Source organism: Argiope bruennichi, chromosome 2, assembly GCF_947563725.1.
Source record: "Argiope bruennichi chromosome 2, qqArgBrue1.1, whole genome shotgun sequence".
NCBI lineage: Eukaryota > Metazoa > Arthropoda > Arachnida > Araneae > Araneidae > Argiope > Argiope bruennichi.
The window spans coordinates 114,920,323-114,943,349 of record NC_079152.1 but is presented as its reverse complement, the minus strand read 5'-3'; the positions used below and the strand labels follow the sequence as shown (position 1 = coordinate 114,943,349).

General features: G+C 29.0%; 1 protein-coding gene across 1 annotated transcript in view; it reads right to left on the bottom strand.

Annotated features, from left to right (window-relative positions):
* The window catches only part of LOC129962298 (uncharacterized), a 91,324-nt gene that overhangs the window by 4,899 nt on the left and 63,398 nt on the right, over window positions 1-23,027 (bottom strand). The window contains exons 22-32 of the mRNA XM_056076045.1: window positions 21,617-21,652; window positions 19,179-19,226; window positions 17,809-17,859; window positions 17,279-17,407; window positions 14,710-15,084; window positions 12,813-12,845; window positions 11,326-11,457; window positions 7,897-8,214; window positions 5,559-5,594; window positions 4,291-4,332; window positions 1,517-1,561 (exon numbers count right to left, since the gene is read on the bottom strand). Coding sequence (XP_055932020.1) covers window positions 1,517-1,561; window positions 4,291-4,332; window positions 5,559-5,594; window positions 7,897-8,214; window positions 11,326-11,457; window positions 12,813-12,845; window positions 14,710-15,084; window positions 17,279-17,407; window positions 17,809-17,859; window positions 19,179-19,226; window positions 21,617-21,652 — 1,245 coding nt within the window. The remainder of the gene's footprint in view (window positions 1-1,516; window positions 1,562-4,290; window positions 4,333-5,558; window positions 5,595-7,896; window positions 8,215-11,325; window positions 11,458-12,812; window positions 12,846-14,709; window positions 15,085-17,278; window positions 17,408-17,808; window positions 17,860-19,178; window positions 19,227-21,616; window positions 21,653-23,027) is intronic.

Below are 23,027 nucleotides of genomic sequence, written 5' to 3'. Positions count from 1 at the left end.
AAAGCCTTCCAAACCATAGGTAAAGTTGTTAGAAAGGTTGATGGTAGTTGCCCTCAGAAAATAACTGCAGTGGATGACCGATATATTGTCGTGCAAGCGAAAAGAACCTGATAGCAGTCAGTAAGCGCCACTGCTCAGCAACTGTGTGCAGCAACAGGGAGATAAGTGTCGCGGTTTGCTGTGGCCAGACGCCTTCACAAAGGTAGCCTATTCGCCCACCGTCCTGAACACTGCGTCGCTTTGAAAGTTGGCCATCGGTAGCACCGTTTAGAGGGTTGTTAGGAGCACAAAAACTGGACATCTCATCAAAGGAGTCGTGTCCTCTTTGCGGATGAGAATCGTTTCAGTGCCACAAGGGATTCTCAACGCCAGTTGATTTAGAGAGATGTCGGGACACGGTAACATCACGGAACATCACGGAAAAAGACCGTTATGGTGGTCCTGGAGTTGTCGTCAAGGAGGCATTATGTTGAATGGGCGGACTGAGCTCCACGTTTTCGACATAGGTTCTGTAACAGGAGATTGCGATTGTAAGAAGGTGATTCTTCCCCATGTGCGTCTGTTCTAAAGTGCTATTGAACCAGACTTCATTTTTATGGAGGACAATGCACGGCTACACTGGATTGTTGATGTTTAGTTGATGTTTAGTTCAGCAGCTACTGGAAAGTACAGATATCCCTCGAATGGATTGGACAGCATTCTCTCCTGATTTAAATCCCATAGAACATGTGTGGGATGTTTTGGGGAGACGCCTTGCGGCATGATTACATCCTCCGGGGAACACCCAACAACTGAAACAGAAGCTGAAGGAGGAATGGTCACTCTTACCTCAAGAACTGTTGGACAATATGGTGCTGAGTATGGAGAAACGGTGCGAAGCAACCATTGCAGTTATATCCCATACTAAAGAACATCTACTTGTTGCCCCCCTTCTTGGACAGACAATCATGTGTAGCGATATTGTCAGCTCAATAAAGCCTTTTTTTTGTTTGTTTGATTCCATGCTATATGCATTGTATTCGTTTTTTGCGCAACTATGCTTTCGTCATCGTTGAAGTACAAATTTCTGTCTCTCATTTCTGAATTTCGTCTCTCGGATGATTTCTCGTGGAGTTATGACAGAAAAAGCACCTGTTGCTTAAGTTTTGCAATAATTGTATTATCAATCATTACGAAATTAATATAAACACTTTTGAAGAATAAATATAAATTAGATAGATTATATAAAACGATGGAAATATGTGAAGTTAATGCAGCTAAAAAAAGATATCCTATATTAATATGAATATTTATTTGTATATAGAATTTGATTTAAAAGTGATATCAACATAAAAAAAATAATCATCCTGAAAATAGCATAAAATATGATAAAATATTCATTAAAGCAGCATTTTTCTCAGTTTAATGAAAAGTAAGCTTTTGCAGCAGAAATTTCATTTATTGGTAATTTCTACAAGGAAAAAAAAATAAAAGGTTTATTATTATATACGATTTAATCAATAAATCTACTACTTACTACCAACGCTCATTTCTAAAGTATAACTGCCATTTACTCTGTGTTCTGAAATAAAAATGCATACAGTCAGAAAATAGTAGTTTAATTTCTCGAATTGCAATAACTATAAAAATTTTCTAACGAATTACTAAAATTTATTTAAATTTGAATTATCTTCAATCCCTTATTTCATATAAACAAAATCACAAAATTATTAAATGATTGCCGCAAACATGATTCATGAGCAATATTTCATTATTAAAGTTTTTTATAATATAATCATTTCTTATATGTGTTTATTATTGTACTATATATTAATCTTCAACTAAATTGATTATATATAAAAAAAACGATTTTAGCATAGATTTTAATAAAAATTAATAGATTTTGTAAATGATTTTTACTGATTAAATTCATTTATATGAAATATTCTGAAACTTAAAATGACATAAGGCATATTTTATATTAATTTGTATAAATAATAAGCGAAGAGAATACTTAAGTCATTTTCAATAACAATAGTGCATAATGCACGATATCATGAATATTTTGGTATAAAGCTCATTTTATATCAGTTCAAATGGAACATCGATTTCATTTTCTTCTTTTTATTCAGTGCTATTATTCATATTTTTGTTTTATTGAACTTTAATGGTTTTATGGTATGACTAAAGCGAAACTGAAGAAGTCGTGCTGTCATACATGTGGTAAATTGCATATAAGCCAGTAACAGCGCTTCTACCCGGACAGCTGTTTTGGAAGAATCGTATCGTTACTGGACTGCTAACCAAAAAGGTCCCAGGTTCTATCCTAGTGCGTCCCTCATCTCTAAATTGGTGACCTCGGACGCTGAACCTTCAACCTTCATACAGCTGTTGTGGCGCCATCTACCCGCAACTAAAGTCGCCAGACTCACTTGGCGCAGCAAAGTCGTCAGACTCGCGTGACGCAGCAACCCAAAAGTCGCCAGACACACTTGGCGCATTATCACCAACACACTCTCGCCATAACGCTTGGCGCTATTCAAACTGGGTACAGGCCCATTAAGACATCAGCTACTAATAATAATAACTCAATACACCACTCAACATCCGATCGTTCGTCTCCCCTTCGACTCACTGGAGGGAGAGTACTGTGATTTGCATATAAGCCAGTAACAGCGCTTCTACCCGGACAGCTGTTTTGGAAGAATCGTATCGTTACTGGACTGCTAACCAAAAAGGTCCCAGGTTCTATCCTAACGCGTCTCATACCTCTAAATACATTTGGTGTGTTCTTGTTAAAGTAATTCAATCCAAAGTTAGACGACATAAACATTTAATATTTACATTTAATTTACATTTAAAACGTTTAAATATAATGATCGTAGATTAACAGATATAGCTCTAAAGCATATTTCAAATCTTTAGAATACAAGTCAATAAATAAGGTAGAGTTGAGTTGTTACACAACTTCTAAGTTCAATAATAAAATGTTTTTCTGCTTCTTCGTTGCACCACAGTTTTAATGATTTTAAAGTAGAACTAAATTATTTTCTAAATAAATTAATAATAATTCTAAATAAATTTTGAATTAATGATCTGTGCTTCGAATGCATAAAAAATTTCGATCTATGTTTATTAAAGTTTGAAAATACTAAATCACAGAATTACGCAATTTCTTCTCCTATGATTTGAATGTCTTTGCATTCTCAGCAACGTCACATTTAAAAAATATTTGATAAAAAAACTCTCTCATTTGACAATGATAAATTTTTATTATTGATACATACAAGTATACAGAAAAAGATTAAAAGATCGGCAAAGATCCACATTAACAAATTCTGGAAAAACAAATAGAAAAGAAGCAGGTGGTTCACAGACGATTAATAACTTTTAATGGGAATCAGGGATTTTTTCTGTGACCATAGTCCAACAGTATTGACCCCTCGTGACCCAAAAATCCCTATAATATATATATATATATATATATATATATATATATATATATATATATATATATATATATATATATATATATATATATATATATGTGTGTGTGTGTGTGTGTGTGTGTGTGTGTGTGTGTGTGTGTGTGTGTGTGTGTGTGTGTGTGTGTGTATGTGTGTAATGATATTTTAAAGATTAATATAAGTTTAATTAATTTCCTAATTTTTAGCTTAATTTAGCCCATATTAACTTCATTCTAAAATATTCTCTTATTTCCTGATCTATTCCACTTTTTCTATTTAATTAATTCAACATGAGTTCTAAAATTGCTAAATAGGCTAAAAGCCGACACGTTTCCACACTCCGAGTGAAGGAATAAATTATTGCTGATATAAACTAATTCCCCTAAAAGTCCCTTGTGTTTCCCTTGCTTGTGATTGACACTTGTTAAAAATCCCTATTAAAATCTCACAGTATATATTCACAGGGATAAACTTTTCATTAGCTTTCCCTCATTTCGCTCTGTATCGTTCTGTCTTATGTTTGTGTTCATCGCTTTTGCTTGTTCATAAATCGTGCCTCCAGGAATGAAATAAAACGACATCAAAAAATCGAACTGCCTTCATTGTCTTCAAAACTGCCTTCTGATCCAAAAATTATATGCTTAGATTTTATATATATATAATCTAAGGTCTATAAAGCTACATATTGCAATTAGTAAAGTAAACATACTAATTTAAACAACTCTCACATTGATTTTTTTTATTACATTGTCAGTTTAATTGGAATGTCATGTCATTTCACCATGCTATGAGGAGATTATACATTCCATTTAATTACAAAATTGTTTTACTTTTGAATACTCACTTGTAAACGTTGCCTTTCCAATTTTGGAAAATTTTCTCGTATCTGAAACAAAATGAAAAAGGAAAATAAACAATATGGAAGAGAAAAACATCAAAAACATAAGTATATCGATTGATTAGAAAACTATAGTTAAAGTTTTACAAATTATAATAAATAGCAAAACTGATGAAATTTTTTTTTTCATTCTTCTTTTTCTTTATAGTTTTTACTGTATTATTTAAATAAATAATATTTTTCTTCTTTTTTATGTATTAATTCAGATTTATGTATTAATTAGAGGTTTTCAATCCATTAAAATCATTATATAAATAACAAAAAGTCTGCATTCTTTAAGAAAAAGATATTGAGGCATTTTTAGTTTTTAACTTAGTTATTTGCACACAGCAATTTTTGTTGCTATTTCATTTACTATAATAAATTTATGTGCTTTAATTTTTAAGATTATAAATAATGCGATATTCTCTTTATTTAAATTGTAATTAATACTGTACAGAATGCATTTTGTACCGGAAATTGTACAGAGATTTATTATTGGTGTTAAAATTATACGTGCAAAATATATTCATATACGGTAGAATTATTTATGCATATACTCATACTTTCATTTTTTTTCTCTTATAACCTTTATATTGTTCTTCAGTAATTTTAAACGGAAGCCATACACAGATCACATTTATGTTCAGTTAATGTTGGTTTTAAATTGAGCTTGGTTTTGGATACAATTATTTCTGTAGAGTTCATGATTCAAACTTTCTTATTTCAGGATGCTGAGCATAATCAGCATAATAGTGTTGAAGCTAAATGCAGTTCTGTCGAAATCTTTAACTTATGGGAAAAAATCTAAAGTTTTAATTTTCTTCTTAATTTTTAAGCAGAATTCAATACGTTTGCTGAAATAATGAAAACTAGTTATTGTCTGTCCCTTCCTAAATCGATACCTGATTTTTGAGCTTCAGGAGAAAAAGTATTCGGTGTATCAGGAAATTGTTTCTAAACTGATTTAAATTTAACTAAAAGAATTTCAGTTTGTGAAAATAATCGTTTGCAAAGTATTAACTTAGCAGTAAAAGCAATTAAAAACATTTATTTTCAGTGCTTTATCTGTAATGAATAGAGACGATTTATTGATAATTATACAACTATTATATAAAAGTGCTGCTATGAAGATAAGAAACCTTTAGAAAAAATTCTTCATATCGAAATATTTTCTATAAATAATTTATAAATGGAAAGTAATCTATCGGGAATATTTCTGGAAAAGTACTTACTTTCCTTCTGGTTTTTACTTCTTGATACTAACAAAACTGAAAAAGAACAATTTAATTTAGAATTTTTTTTATCAGATGAAACAATTCTACGAGTATGATTTAATATATCAAAAATACCTTAAAATAATGTTTAATAATAAAATTACTAGGATGATTATTTAGAGATATTTAATCCATTATTTGTATATCAATGATTATTCCATAATTATGATTATTCTTATTTATACAGAGATCATTATTTGGAATAATTTGCAGTATTAATGTATGAACACGCTGGTTATGTTATTTAGAAGAAATGAGTGTAATCCGTATTTTGACAATAGGTCGCCTGGGTAAAATTATACAACTGAATGTTATCGTAATGATTCTACAATCATTTTACGATAAAAAATAAATAAAAACATAACACTAATAATTTTCCCTTATATTGTTTGGGAAAAATAATGTTTAACAGAAAAATTTTCAGAAATACTACTAATCTTTCCAAAAGAAAATGAGATAGTTTCAATAGTAGGAAATACAAATCCATAAATATGATTTAGCAATAATTGATGCTCGTTATCTTTCCATAATTTCTATTGTTTAGATTATGATAAAATGTTCAAGGCAGAAATTGTATTACAAAACTGGAAGTAATCTATTATTTTGGAAACTTATTACTAGGTGATGTCACAAAATTAAATTAAATTAATTAATTAATTCTTTCTGTAGCCTATGGAAAAAAATTATAATTCCTTTACACACTTGTCCATCAAATTGCAGAAATATTAATAATTAACTTAAAAGATAAAAACCACTTGGAACCCTTAAGTTTCTCAGGATTGAAATAGCAACAAATGTTCCAAATAGGATTTCATTAGGAGATACAGTAGACTCCCGATTATCCGCGGAGCGGATTATCCGCGCCTGCCGCACTAGGTTTTTTTTTGCTTCCAAGCAAATAGAAAATGCTTCCAAAGCAAGAAGCAAACACAAATGACTGATTTCTTCAAAAAGGTGTAGTTTTACATTTATGCTTTTGGAATTACATAATACATTACAGTATTAAAACAGTACATATGTATTAATTTTTCTGTGTGTCCTTGACGCCTCTCGTAAGTGCAAAGCACTTTTCTGTTTTCATTCACAAAATGCTTTTTAGGTTAGTTTTGAGTGATTTACTAAAATATTAAGCGTTAGTTAAACATTTCCTGCTGGGTTTTTTTTTACGTACATAAAACGATTTTTTAAAGTTGGGATGGCCTTTTTCTCTTTTGCTATACCCGTTTTTAGCTTTTTTCGAATTATCCGCGATTTTTGTTATCCGCGGCCGCCGCGCCACCCAATTCCGCGGGTAATCGGGAGTGTACTGCAATACAAATTATCTGAACAACGATTTAGTAACTAACTTCTATAATTTATTTGAGAATATAGCAACTGCGTTTAGAATGTGCAGTTAGCATGATTACATTTGGTTCTTGATGTATATATCGGTTTAGGTCAGAGATATAAACGCTGAGTATAACTGAGTATATTTATATTTATTATAAACGCTGAGTAAACGCAGTATATTTATTGACTCTAACATAAGTTAGAGTCAATAAATATACTGCTGAAAAAATCATGATGTCACTATTTTAAAACAGCCCTGCCTCTCTCCGGCCAACCGCATTAATCATATCTAATAAAATATTCTGAGATTTTAAATTTAAAAAAAATTGTTGCAAACTGAAAATCTAAGTAATCGTACGGACCAGTCCAAATTAATGAATCGCCGAATTTCATTACTTTGAACCAATTAATGGTCCCAAAAGGAAATGGGATTTGATTTATCAAATTTTATAAGAAAGATGATAAATTGGTCTAAAATGGCGATATTTAAAGCCTTAAAACTCAAGCAATTACCATAGCAGAAAAATTTGGATTTTTTTTTAAATGTTAGCTTATCAAAAATATTTCATACATTTATTTTTAAAAATATTTATATTTTTTTTATATATATCTGATAGGATTAAGATATATAGCAAATAGAATCATGTATAATAAATTTAAATTTTATAACTTTTGAGAAGTACATTTATTAACTCAAACAACATAAAATATAATTACTTGCATCATTTAGAACACTTTTAGAATTGGAGTTATATAATTATATCTCTCAGTTTAAACATTAGCTTTTGAATCCCAATTAAAGTGAATATACTAACAAAGTTCATATTTTTATAAAAGGTGATTTGACTCTGAAAGGCTTTGAACAAACGCTAGTCACATCGCTTATATATATGTTAAGCAATGTTTTTTTTCTGTGGCATGTAGGAAAATGATCTTAAAATATATTTTCTGATTATATTCAACTTACCTTCTTCAGAGGAACAGATGAGATTCAGCAGTTCCTCGTCATTCATACTTCTACATATGGGACAGGTATGATCAATTGTTGGACACGCATACTCAGACAAGTCTGGCATTATTTTGCGCAATTCCTGATATGGTGAGTCTAACACAGTAATATTACTTATGTCTTTGCTTCGGGCTTGTAACGAATCTCCGAAGGAACAAGGAGGAAACGTTGTGTTCAGTGGAGATGAATATAAATATTTTCCTTTAGAGAGGTTGATAGACAAATCATCTGCAATAAGAGTGGATTCATCCGATAGCAGCACAAGAAGTTCGCCTCCTGAAATAATTAAAAAAGACAAGTAAATGTTATGGCAAATAAATTCAAGAATTGTTACACAGTGTACATTAGATTATAGATTACACGAGATGAAAATTCTTTTTTTTTCTTCTGTTTTTATCTTAATCCCTTCTATCAATATCATTTCACGCATAATTTTATTTTAATTTTAATTGGATTATGAGCATAGATTTGTCTCTTCTTTTATTTGTTTTGTATCTTCAGTGTGTGTGTGTGTGTGTGTGTTTTACATATACTTGGTACGCTTGCTCCTCGCCTATGTTAAGTGAAGTCCATAAATATTTGTATGTATACATACTTTTTTCTATTACATGTTTTGACATAATCCAGATGTGTTTATAAATTGTATTTATTATTTTATTTAAAGGTATGTATATTTATTTATTCCCTGTTTCTTTATTATATTATATAAATATTATTTATGCTCTTTTTTCTTTTTCGTATACGAAATATACAAAGTGAAGAATTCAATCTCCAGATTTTTTTTGATTTTCAACATTCTGGGTCTCACACAGTTCGAAAAAAACATTTTTTAAAAGTAATATATGTTTGCCCATCTGTGAAGAGGATAGCTCAAAACTCTTTGAGTTAGGTGGATGAAATCTGACACTTAATTTTTACACCGAATTTGTAAATTCCTTAGAATTTTGAACGAAATCCAATAAAAAGAATTTTGTTGGTTTATACGAGCACAAGTGAAAAGTATAGCTTAAAAACATGAAGAGCTAGATAGGTAAAAATTTGATTCACAGTTTTAATATCCAAATGTAAATTCGTATTAGATTTCGACCCATATTCGTCAAAGAATTGACCATCTGTCGGTCTGTATGTTTGCACTCATGTTATAATTCAAAAATGTAATGACTTAGATGAATTAAATTTAAAGTGTGATCTTATTACTAAGATTGTATCAAAATTTTGTTTCAATCGGTAGAAAAAATGCGGTGGTAATCATGCATACCTAGTTTTCACCACTGTATTATGAAGCATAAAAGGCTCATGTGCAGAACTCTGAAGATAAAATATTGAGCTTCTGTAACATACACGGCCTTGAACAAGAGTGAAAGTTTTTGGAGATGAGGGATGGAGAATAATATTGTTATTTAGTGGTATGCGAGAAAGTTTTGGGAAGAGTATTCCTATTGGTTACGTTTTCATTATTCTTTTCCCATTTGTGTATTTTCTCATGTCTTCCAGCCCTTAATAGAAGTAGTTTGTATTTCTAGAATATTTCCTACCCTTTTACTCATGTCAGCTCTACATGCTTCGGACAGTTAAATCGTTGTGAGAAATAAAAAGTAGAAAAAAAGAAAATTCGTGCAAAACACATAGTGATGCTTAGCTATATCCAAAGCAGTGAAAAGAATAATGCATAGAATAATGGGTCTATTGATGAAGGAAAAAAATGAATAGCTGAATTTTGCTCCTGCGTTTCGTGTGCTCTAAAAATTTTTTAATGGTACAAAGCTAGCATGAAAAGAGGCCTGAGAATATTATTTGGACTCTTTGTTAGTTCGTTCCATTTGTTCTTTCTGTAGTAGCTTCTCAAAGAGAGTATTTTGGTTTTAGCAAAAAAAGAGGGGGGGGGCAAAAGCATTTGGATACGGAACAGAACATCACGTCACTGTGCATAAAATAATTCATTTTACCAATCTGATTGCATGAGCATTGAAAAGGAAAAAGTAAAAAAAAATAATGTGAATTGAAATAAAACTATATACATGCTTGAAAGGCGGTAATACGAAATCAAAATTGCTAAAGCGAAAATGAATTCAAATTAAAAGTAAAAATAAGATTCAAATTCAAACTCGAAAAAACTTTATCCAAAAATAGAGTACAAACACACAGAAACTCAACGCGGACAATAACTCTCTAAAATATTTTTAAAAGAACAAACAATGGAAAGAAATATGCAAATAAAATAAGAATGATATTTAAAAAAAACAATAAATATTATGCATTAGTTGATATTCTAATCGATGAGGGGGAGTTTAAGGCGTGTTTCAACTTGGTGGTTCTTAACTTCCGTATATGGCTATAGTTTGGAAAGAGAGCTATAACAATTCAGATACATGGAAAATGCAAAGCTTTCTAATCAAATTTTGAAAGTTGATTATTGTTATGAATATGGAAAATAATATGACGTATTTTGGAATTTGAAAGGGATAAAGTTCTGCTATTCTCTAGAATCTAGTTCTTAAGAATGACAATTCTAGTTACCTCATGTGCCCTAGAGATTGTAAGAATATACTGAATGTATATCAAGATTTGCGACCAGAAAATAAAAAATAAAATTATTCACCCTTTTTTATTAGTAGGCATTTCTCGAAATAAATTGTATATCAACATTTAAAATTTGTAAAATTGCTCAAATCCCCAACGCTTTTCATATTTAGTATTCGAATCAGAGATGCCTTAGGGAGGCAAGAATAGATCTCTATTTTCACTGATAAATTTGATTATCCTATGGATTTTTTGTCTGGAAAGGAAGTTGCCGGCGACTCTTTTCAGCCATTCTTGTACACCAAGCCATGAACAAGAATTGCGCCAGCAACTTCCTCTCCAGACAGAAAATCCATAGGATAATTAAATTTGCCAGTGAAAATAGAGATCTATTCTTGCCTCCCTAGCTCACAACATCAAGTGGCATACTCATACAGACTAAGGGGAAAAACAAGCACCACAGTCTCTTATCATTTGCATTCATAAATATCAACAAACAGAATTTCTCTTTGTTTCCATTAACCTGATTATTTCCCATTTCATTTTTATAACTGCATTCTCATCTATTACGTCATGATAATATGTATATTTTATCATGACGTCAGAATTCATATATATATATTCATACATTTTATCTTTCTGCATATTATTATTCCAAATAATTTTTCAAAGTTGCAAATCTTTGTAAACGATTTCCTCTCAATATCATTTGCAAATTCTGTGCATAGTTATTTTTGTTTTTTTATACAGTAAATATTTTGGTATTTAAATAAATCCCCGTAACATAGACCACCAAACTGTTCAGTGACCAGAATGATTACGAATACGGGGGTATAAGACAGCGTTCTGGTCAGTACTTAGACTTACTTTTTAAAGCAGGACATTCACAGTGTGATGGAATCGTGTACGTTATTTTGTGCACTTCCGACACTGGGACTCCATTACGAACAGTTAAGTCGTAAAGCGACACGATTATTCCATTTGTGCACTTTTCATCTCCTGAAAACGAAATGAAAATAATATAAATTTCATAAAACTAGCAAAACTATGCTAAGTTTTGTAAAACTTCAAATATTATTAAAATCCAACTTGAAATGATATCGCTGAAAAATATGAGGAAAAGGTGAAGGCTTGAAATTTTGAAATATTTTATATAAAATTAAATATAGTGCACTCTCGAGTATCCGCGGCCTAATGCGGCGGAAGGGCATGCCGAATAACAAAAAAGACCCGGATAAACCGGAATTCTATAAACTCATTTCTTTGCCCATCAATACCAGTAGACAAAGTTTTTATACCAAAGCTCATTGTTAAAATACGTATTTTCTCACTCCTTATTGAGTACTAAGCCTTCCATTTATTTCAAGCCACGCAGAATGTGAACGCAGCCGCGGCGCTGTGAATCATAGAAGGAGTTACCAGAACCACGTCGACTTAAAATAGAAGGTTTTTTATTGGCAATTTATATATGATTATACAGTGTACCGCATGTTTCAAGAATTTATTAGAGAAAAAATAAGTTAAAGGATATAAAATGTTCACATTTGAACATGAATTCTATAATGCCTAACTTAAATATATATGAAACATAAACAAAACATTAACATAAATCGTAGTCCTATTTCTTAAGAAAATTATCACAAACTGATTTTATTTTCCACTGACAAATGATTACACAGATATGAAAAGGTAACCTTAAGATACGAGTCAAAACTGACAGTTTTTAAGTTTTGAAAGATTCTTTAATAGATGACTTAATAGAAGCCTTGCCTTCCTCTTTTAATTACGATAAAAGGAAACTGGGTCGGATAGTAGGGAAGCCGAATAGTCACGAACCGTATACTCGGGGGTGTATTGTACTTCAAACAAAATAAAAATCCAAATTGAAATGATATCGCTAAACAATACGAGAAAAAAGATAAAATTTTGAAATATTTTATATAAAGTTAATACTTCTGATTTATAGAAAGTTTTCATCTTTTAATGTAAATATGAAATCATTCATTCATCTTCTAATCAAGCTATTTTTATTCGCAGAAGTTATATTTATAACAGAATGCGAAGCTTCAACCATGGGCAAAATAATCTCAGGAATATTGAAGAAAAAGTTAAAATTTTAAAATATATCATGGTTCTGAATCGAAAGGAGAGAATTGAAAAAAGAAGCAGACATGAAAAATACGAATTTCCATGAGTTTTGAATTGAATTGCTCATTTTGCAGAATCTAAAAGCCCTGAAACTTTACTATAGAATAAGGGAAACATTCAAGCAGAAATTCCATAACATGCGCGTTGTGATACGACATGAATTAAGGTCATTAGTTATAAAGTTATAAATAAATATCCATTCTTACCTATTTCATGTTCAATGACCTCAGCAAAGAAAGCTGCAAAGAAAAAGTAGTTAAAAAATCTTAATAGTATTATTGTCAGTTTTGTAAATAGTAGTCATCGAATTATTATTTTTTGTGATGATTGAATGAGTCAGAATGTTAAAATTAAAATAGTAGAATGTAGTTAAAAAATTTAAATAGTAGAATGTAGTTAAAAAATTTAAATAGTATTATTGTCAATTTTATTATTAGTAATCTTAGAATTATTATTTTATTATAATGACTGAATGAGTTAGAATGTTAAAATTAAAAAAGAATAAAACTGTATACTAAAAAAACTCTTTGAGATGTGGATAAGTACTTCTATACAAAAGAGATAAAAACAGAAAAAAACATTTCATAAATTCATATTTTCAGTATATTTAGAAATTAAAAAAAAATCAATCTTTTGAAAGATTTAATATGTAATTAAAATCTTATGAATCTGATTGTCTAAACACTGACAAAAATATAATTTAAATCTACAGTAGTAGTAATTAATCCAAGAAATAGTTCTTAATCAGATGTAAACAAGTTTGGAGGCAAAGAACATTCTTAAAAGAAGCACGAACAAGAAATATTTACAAATAATTTTTAAAATACCCAATTTTAGCTATAAAAAAAGTTAAATTAATATAAGACCGCAAAAAAGGGATTAAAATCCTCGTTTCTTATAAATGAATCACGTTTGTGAAAATTTTCATAGCGACGCTCTCTTTGTAGAAATAGATGTCTCAGTAATCAGAGAGAGAGAGATCGTTTCAAATTTCATTGAATGTGTCTGAACAATATCATTTAAGATATTCAAAAAATATATGTATATAGTTTATTTCTTCATGAAATCTGAAGAAAAAATTTGCAGTTAATTAAAAGAATCTTGATCAACCCGTTGTGTACCCTAATATTTATTTACTGAAATAGAAAGATAATATACCATTATCATACTCAGAATCGATTAGAAAACCAGAAGGAGAAGTCTCTCCAAAATGTTCTCACATATTCTCTAGTAAACTTCTCATGCCAGAGAACATCTTATATGGCATTGGCGTACAATAGTTACGAAATATTAACTTTTGGCGTGAATTTAGCACTTTTACTGAATTTTTCGTGTCATCCTTGGCGAGTTATTTGGCGATTAATCCCTAGCATACAGTTAATAGTATCCGAAATTCGAATTTGTATTTTAGATAAGATTTTCTCAATCGATTGAAAAAAAAAATTGACACAAACTAACACTTTTAGTTCACAAAATTCCATGCTACATTTGGTATATTTAAATCGCTATATTTTTAAATTATCGCTTTTAAATGTTTCTAAAAGTACAGCCCGGCAGACAGTCAATACATAATTGGATTTGATTTAAATTTTGACAGGTGTCTACATTATATATGTTAAATCTGTGTACCGAATTTTATCTATCTAGCTCTCGTCTTTTTGCAGTTATTGTGTTAACTTAGATACGAACAATCAGACAAACGGACTTCCTCTGAACAGAATTTACTCAAAACTTGATAGAAATTTGCAAATTTGGTGTTAAGATTGTCTACCAAGTTTCAACGGTCTATTTTAATGGGCTTTCGAGTAATCTTTGTCATAGACAGAGAGACGAACATTTTCCAAAAATTTGTTTTCCGAACTTAAGGGGTGGTCTATTCGTGACGTGGAGTTTAGTCAAAATCTCGAGTTGTTTTGACTATTACTATACTTTCTCCATACTACGTAAACGAGAAAGTAAAAAAAAAAAAAAAAAAAAAAAACACTTGGTACAAAGTAGTTTTTTAGGATTTTGAAAAAAAAAATTATACTACAAAGTAATAATTTATTACATTTTGCTATTTATTATTTTTCGCATATCGTATGAGAAAATAAGTATACTTACATAATCCGGAATCACAATATTCCTCAGAAGATATGGAATCGATGTCGTCACACACAGGACACGAATCATCTTCGTGGCCTTTGCAGGAGGTTTCTTGTACCTCAAAAGTTTCAACATTTGGTGGAGCCTCTTTAGTATCAGTAATTGATTTATCAGGAAATGGATCATGGTCAAAAGTATCAGTTGATTTATCAAGGATTTGTTTTATCTCATCTGATGATTTCTCATCATCTGTCTCAGTCGATGGATTTGCATTACAGAATGAAATTTCAGTACGTCCTGGGGGAATTCCAAAAACTTCAGCACGATAGTCAAGCGGAATAACTGTGTTGGGTAGAATAAGCTCGTCTGTCAGCAAAAGAATAACTTCATTTGCTGAAAATAAAAAGAGTATTATATCCCACATTTAAATTGTATTCTTTCACATTTTAATTACATTATTAAAATAAGCGTCTAGTATAAAGATTAATTTGAAATAGAAAAGTGTTTTCCATGAAAATTGTTGAATACAGGTAACAAAGTATAATAGAAAGATGACAAATATAGGATATCGAAAAAGGTTAGATACATTTCAAAAGAAAATCATCTCCACTTTTGTAAACATTAAAAAGGAATGTTTATATCTATGTGTATCCGACTGCTCCACAGGACAGATCGTTTGGCTTAAAGTTACCAAATTTTGATACAAATATAATTTAGTGGGAAGAAGAATTATGTACCACGTAGCAATTTTTTAAAAGTTTTTTAATTGGAATTTTAATTAGTTCAAAAATTATGTAAAATTTTGTCATTCATCCGCTATAATTTCCACAATTATTATTACAAAAAATTGATTTTGAAAAAATCATTTTAAAACTTTAAAAATTATCATTTTTAATGACATTAATTTAATTGATGTCATTTTTTTAAATATTGATAATTTTTAAATACAGATTTTTTGTGTAATTTTTAACAATAGAATTCATTTTAAAAAGGAATCCAAAACATTTTCATTGTTTCCTCAAATTTTTAATTTTGAAATTTTCTTCCAATGTTCAGAACTAAGGAAAAAAGATTTCACTTATTACATGAAGAATAAGAAAGCTACGAGATCATATATCAAATTTCATTTATTTAAGTCATTGAGGTTTTTAGATTACAATTGTCAAACTTGCTAATAGACTGACAGATGGTCAACCTCTTGACAGATTCGACTCAGAATTCGATAAGGATCAAAGCAATCGAGGCTAAAACTGTGAATCATATTTCAGTTACCTAAATTATTACATACTTTTAATTATCGCAATTAAATGCTTGCAAAATTACAGAACAACAGATGGTCAGCTTTTTAACGGATTTGTTTTTAAATATACATTATAGATGATACGAATCTATAATGTAGATGCTAAGCTTATGTACCAATTTTTTTTTCTGTCGAATCCCTTTGTATTTTCTAGCAATCGTATTCAATTGTACAGTTGGATAGAAAGACTTACTCTGAATAGATTTCGTTAGTTAATTTTTAGTATTAAGATGTTAAGATCATTACTTATTTCCATGCGTCTAGCTAAAACTTTTGACTCATCTTTAAGCTCTTTTTGACTTACTGTGTTCACAGACAGACAAATATAATGCCAAAAATGTGTTTTTCGAACTCAAGGAAGTCCGAAACGTGAAGGTTCTTCAAAATATATATTTTGAATTTCTTGACGATTACAATACTTCTTCTATATTTTGTATACGAGAAAATAAAGATGGAATTTTGTGATCGCTTTTTCGCTTCTCAAAGTGCAAGAGTTTCGAAATCGGTGAACCGATGCATTCTGCATGACAGTAAGCTGCTGCAATTTTTTCGGATAATCAATCATTATTTATAAAGTAACCAATTACTAATTTAAAATTAGATAAAGTGCGCCATCTGGTTGTGAATTTAAAAAACGATTAATTTAAGAATTTCGCAAAATTTATGATAATAAATTTTAAATTATAAAGTGGGAAATAGTTAAAATAAAATTATTTATAGTGTGAAAGTAATTGGTTAAAGCGCATTTTTAAAAATAGCATTTTTTTATATTTATTGTAGCTATAAAAAGGAATTTCAACTGGAACAATTAAATATCTTAATACTTTCAAAATAAAATATCATTTAATCAAATAACAATTAAATTTTGAATCTATATATCTGACTCCAGGTTTAGTGAATGTGAGAACAATTTGTTTTTAGGCACTATAATTTTACTATTTTATTTTATTATTTTATTAAAATGAATTAGAAATAGGAGACAAAAAGAAAGAAATATTTGAAATAAGAAGAAAATTTACTTTTGACTAATCAAAATTTCTACTAATTAATTTTATTAAGAATATTAATAAAAGTATTTTTATTAAATTTTTGATCGGAGATTTCTCCATTGTTTTTACTATTTGATTTGTTTTCCCATATTATATTAAAAATGACTCAGATATTTATTATTCTTCTGATAACTGTTATTTATTTACAGTTTCTTTACTTAAGTATATATTTATTTTATTTACATAAAACTGAAATAATATGTTTTAAGTTTTTCAGTTATAGTGAATTATTACTTACTCTTTTTAAAAATAGGATTATCACAATTTGCGTTTCCGACTATTGTGAAAAGTCCATCCTCGCCGATTAATGAACTGCGAGAAAGATCTTTGAGAACTCGTACAGTGGCATATTTGCAACGGTTAGAATCTAGAAGAAAAGTGTTCAAAATTATTGGCATCAGAAACAGAATTTTTTTCAAACAGACAGATTCATATTATTCAATGTATTTATTTATTTGTATACCAAACATTTTTTTTTGTAAATAAGAATCATTATAACCAATAAACTTTAAAGTATGTTGCAGTAAACTTATACTTCCGTTTTTTAAATTTTTCTATCAATAGTTCAGTAGTATTTCTTTTTCGTTACAAATACAACAGAGTCGAACTTATCATAATTTTCAAAAAATTTCACCAAATGTCTTCTTTTAGTCATCATTCATATTTTCTTATAAAGTGCCATTCTTCTATGAAAATTTCCAAAGATGATTATATTAAAATATTCAAGTACAAAATAAGAAGTAATAATTAAAAGAAATTATTGCTTACCATCAGCATACTGATTTTTTTGATATGAATCAATATCTTCATCAACATTTGCTAAAATAAATAAAAACTTTTTACTCAACTGATTTAAAAATTTATATGATCAAATATTTTGCAAAAAAATCAATCTAATAATTTACAATATACAGAATGCTCTTTCAAACTGAGGCTAGCTAGTTTCTATGTCATTACAGATAGGCAAATATTTCCATTAGAAAAATGCTTTAAATGAAGTAAAATATTTGTATGCTATTGTAATCACATGAGGAATGTTTCATTAATTTCATAGTCAATCTTATTTTCTCAGTCAACAAAATGTATGCTGTACGTGTGTATTAGTTTTATTTTGATGGGCAATGAGTAATTAGACTGAATAACGGATAATGAAATCTAAATAAATCAAAAACTGAACTTTTGAAGGATACTTATTGAATTTTCAATTTTCCCATTTATTCAAATTTTCCAAATCAAAATTAGAAATCTTGTGCGGTTCCTGCAAGATAACGAAAATTTAATTTCTCCAGACCCAAGCTCAGAATAAATTTTTGTCTCCTTCTCAATCAAGCCCTTCTCCAAGAAATATAAATTTCATCAAAATTTTTGAACTCGTATTCCCCACCAAACATTCACTTTTTTCAATATTGATTATGTATAGTTGTAATGTTGTCATTTCGTGTACTGTATGTAAACTTTAACAGTTTTTTTCTTCTTAATAGATTACGTTTATCCATTCTACTGACAGGGAGGGAATTGTAGAAATTCCAAGTTTGGGGATATTCAGTGGCGAAAAGAAAAGAAAGCCACTTATTCATCAAAACGCTTTCCCATGTGAAATATCTGTGCTTTCAACTTATTTCCATATGTGAGTATTTTGAATTCACTGAAACAAAAAGCATCTGCTCAAAAGTTAGATATCGATTTTTCCACATAAACTAATATATTTAAATTCAATACATTTTCTATACATTTATCATTCATTCAAAAAAAGAGAATCAAGTAATTATTTAATTTCTGCTAAAAATTGAAAAAAATTCCGTGTTTAGAAAAAATAAAAATCGGATATGATTCTGTGTAGCACACATATGAATACGAAATTTTTAATTGATATTTTAATAAAAAATAAAAATGTATACAAACAAGAATCAACAATCACTTTATGAATATCGAATTAACAATTAAAAATCGTAGTTCATCTTGAAAATTTAACCTACTACAGTATTTTGCATAAATTCTTTAGTGAGATGCAACTTGAAAAGTAATTCTGCTCAGCTATTTACTTCAGAGTTTGTGCCTTATTGCACAGCTACATCAAAATGATAAGAGTATCTTGGAGAAAAGAGTCCAATTTTGAAAAACGTATCTAAAATACTCACGTTCTACATTCAGGACAATCGTTTTTTCGCCAGATTCATATGCAGTTTCTGAAAAGAAATATTTAAGAGATAAATTCTTCAAAATTTATAAATATTTACTTTTATTTAAAAGCAATGCTTATAATTTATTATTCATTTCAAAATATGTATATAATAGCTAAGCAGTGTCTGTTGAATCTCGTCAACTATTTACCACACCCAAAAATGTCAAGCTAGTTGCCAGCATGCAGCATGTTGTCCACAACGCATATCTTTACCATTCAACAAACAAAACAAAGTGCAACAAAATTTTTAATAAACATTTCCTAAGTTATTTTTTATAATTTTTAATTAATCATAGTCATCAATTATTAAAATTTCTCACTATACATCTATACATAATTGTTTTAAAATGTATTCCCTATTTTATCCATAGATATGGAATCAATGCTTAATTCTTTGGAAATATAGGTAATCGAGATCCAATGCTGTTCAGATTTGGAGGCCAAAATTAGAGAAGCTGAAATTTACGAAATTTGCACAAATTTGCCAGTCAGATTTTAAAACATTCAAAAGTTGACATGTGAAATTATTTTTAACACTTAACTGGGGACGTGCGGTCTGTGAGACCGCTAGCGATGGATTTTCTGTCACCCCTATTCTATTTTCCTGTTTTGTTATCTTCAATACACGTGCACTTTTTCAACCGATTTCAGTGGATTCTTTTTAAAATAATTCAGTTATTTCTTCGAACGCGGTCTCTAAGACCGCATCTCCCTGTTAGTGTCCCAGTGATAAACAGGGCTTAGCAGATGGCGCTAAAACTTGGGCCCCGAAATATCATCCAGTTTACTGATCCTATTATGAAGCAGTGTTCCAGACACTTTTAAATGAAGCAGAAAGTGATTTTAGTGATAAGGATAATTGCACAGAAGAGTTTTTCGATGAAAGTTCGCATTCAGCTCATTCTGATATGTATGTTTAGACAAAATTAATTTTTCTAGTGATAATGTATTTTGAAAAATTTATAAAATATATTAATATACCAAGTCATATATATACAGAATTTATAGATTGATTTTTATACTATTTCTTAACCTATTTGTTTAAAATGCCCTAGAAAACCGTGCTATGAAAGTCACACAAGCCGATAAAAAAGAGCCAATTTTACCTATTGTCATTTTATTTATTTTTCATATAATTGTTGAATTTTATATTATATTGTTTTCTATATACCTTCATATACTGTAAAAATAAATATGATTTAAAAAGTAAAAAGTAATATGCTTTTTCAAGAATATTATTTATTGTAACATGTAATTTGAGAAGAAAATGTATGTTCCAACGCATTTATTTTTTTCAATGATAATATATTTTGAAAAATTTATGAAACATATCTATATATCAAGAAAAATGTCTGCAAAATATATTGGAAGTTTTTTATTCTAATACATTCATTAGAAAATTGAATTTGAGTGTAAATGAAATGCGGTCTCGTAGACCGCACCTCCCCAGTTAAGTCCTAAAATTTCACCTCCCCAGTTAAGGGTTAAATTTTGAAGCACTTATCGATGAAAGCAATTATTCTCAATTATGAAAGGAAATAAGTTTAGGACAAATAGAGTAGAGATGACATTCACAATGAATCAATTTTGAATTTTTTTTCTCTGCACACAAAATATCCCTTGAATTAGAAAAGGTAATCGCAAAGAAATGAGGCGAAGTGTTTGAAAAAAAAATTAATTATTCTTAAATATTCTTTTTTAAATGCGTTTTCAAATTAAAGCTATCTTTCTATAAATTTTTTAATTTTTTCTGCCAACTAAATTTAAACCTTATTCATTTGGCACTTCCTGGCATTTGAATTTTTTATCCTTCGTATAACAAAACATCTATCATCAAATATCTATCCAATCTATCAATAAAGTTAATCATGCCTTTACACGGTATGCATTTTTCTGATGTAAGTTGAAATATTTGCTACTTAAGAGTATTTTGATTCAATTAGATTAACAGTTATATTCAAAGCTACTACACACTATCTTAATATTGATATAATATGCTTTATAATATTGAAATTCAATCCAATTAGCATTCCGTTTTTATTTAATTATTATTTTAATTATTTTCTACATTATAACATCTAGTTTAAAATTTATTATTATAAATATTGTAAAAGTCTAAAGTTGGTTTTTTTTCTAAATTCACAATCTTGTGGTATCATTTATCAAAATTTAATTAAATTAATTTATTCACTCTTAATTCAGTTCTTAAAATATAACATTAGTGCATTGTCATACAGAACCCACACTTGGACATACTTTAAAACTCTATCATATCAGGAAATGAATGAAAAAGAATAATAAAATTTAATCTCTATAAGTATGAAACGTCAAGATAAATCAGATTATGTGAAATTACTGTACAATTTAAAAAAAAACTAAAAAGTATACACTCACCTAAAATTTCTAAATTAGGTCCAAAGCTACTTCCAGCTACAAAATAAAATAATTTAATGTTAAGCAAAAATTTTCAAAGCATGTACATACACATTTAACATACGAACTGAGTAATTTACGAGACTAGCTATGTTTAACCTCTTTTTGATGCAGATCAAAAACAATTGAGCCAAATAGATGTATGCAGAAACATTACAGAGGAGATTTAAGTACCAGGATTTGAATTTGAATGGTAAATATCAAAGTTAAGCTCATGCTTTATTTTAAACTTTTATATCAACATTTTTAATAATTATTTTAACTTAAAATTGCTTGCAATGCGTCAATTTTCTATCAAACCTATAATTTCTCTATATAAAAATTATCTAGAAATTTTCATAACACTGTTTTTAAGTCTTCGCAACTTCTTATCATATCAACTTCTTATCTTTTGGCGTCTGGCTTTTTTATATATGTATGCCAATAATAAATGCGAACAAACCTGGAAGTATCTACCGGTCTAAGTGTATTTCTGTTCTTCGATTTAGCATTTATTTATTTTGTATTTATCAGAGCACTTTTTATAGCAGATTACCCATCCGTTTCAGTATGATTTTAATAATAAGATTTAATTTATACGTTCCTGAACGTTTTATAATTATGGAATTTCAAACTTTACATTTTATTTACATCTTTTATGCTGGATTTTAGCAAAGGTTAAGGAGTTGAGGTCTGCTAATATTTTCTTTCATCTTTATTCGTATTTTGTATTTGGTATTCCATTTCCACAAAAACGCAAATTTCAGCGTTTTCAGAATCAAATTTTATCATTCTTGAGATGGATTATTTTTTTTTGTATAAATTTATTTATTTTATTCCTTATATCTCGATGTAATCTCATTTTACTTTTTAATCTTATTTTAATTCTCGGTGTTTATGTTCATCAAAAATTCATTATTGTATGAAGTTAAGATTTTTTTTTATTCCAAGCCTATATCAAGTCTGATTTCTATCTGTTAACGGAACACTAATTGTAAAAAATCGAATTCATTAATTATTATTGATTTTAGTTTTCGTAAAGATCATAACTAGAAAAGAAAAAGTAAATCTGTAGCGTTAAGTGTACAGCAAATAATATATTTTAGAATTTCCCAACTAAACCACTAATTTGCATGAGATTTTCTGCTACGATTTTTGCTAAATAAGCTGTGACAAGCTCATATGCATGAGATTGTCTACTACAAATTTCGCAAGCTAATTTGTGACAATTATATTTGAAATATTGCTAATAGAATAACAAATCACCTAGACAGGCACGTCTTCTAAAATGACAAATAACAATCAGAATTATTCTTGCTTTTCATTATTTATTTTCTTCTTTAATTCTACTGCGCCCACATTTCCATTCCCATGCCTTATTTCCTTTCTCCAA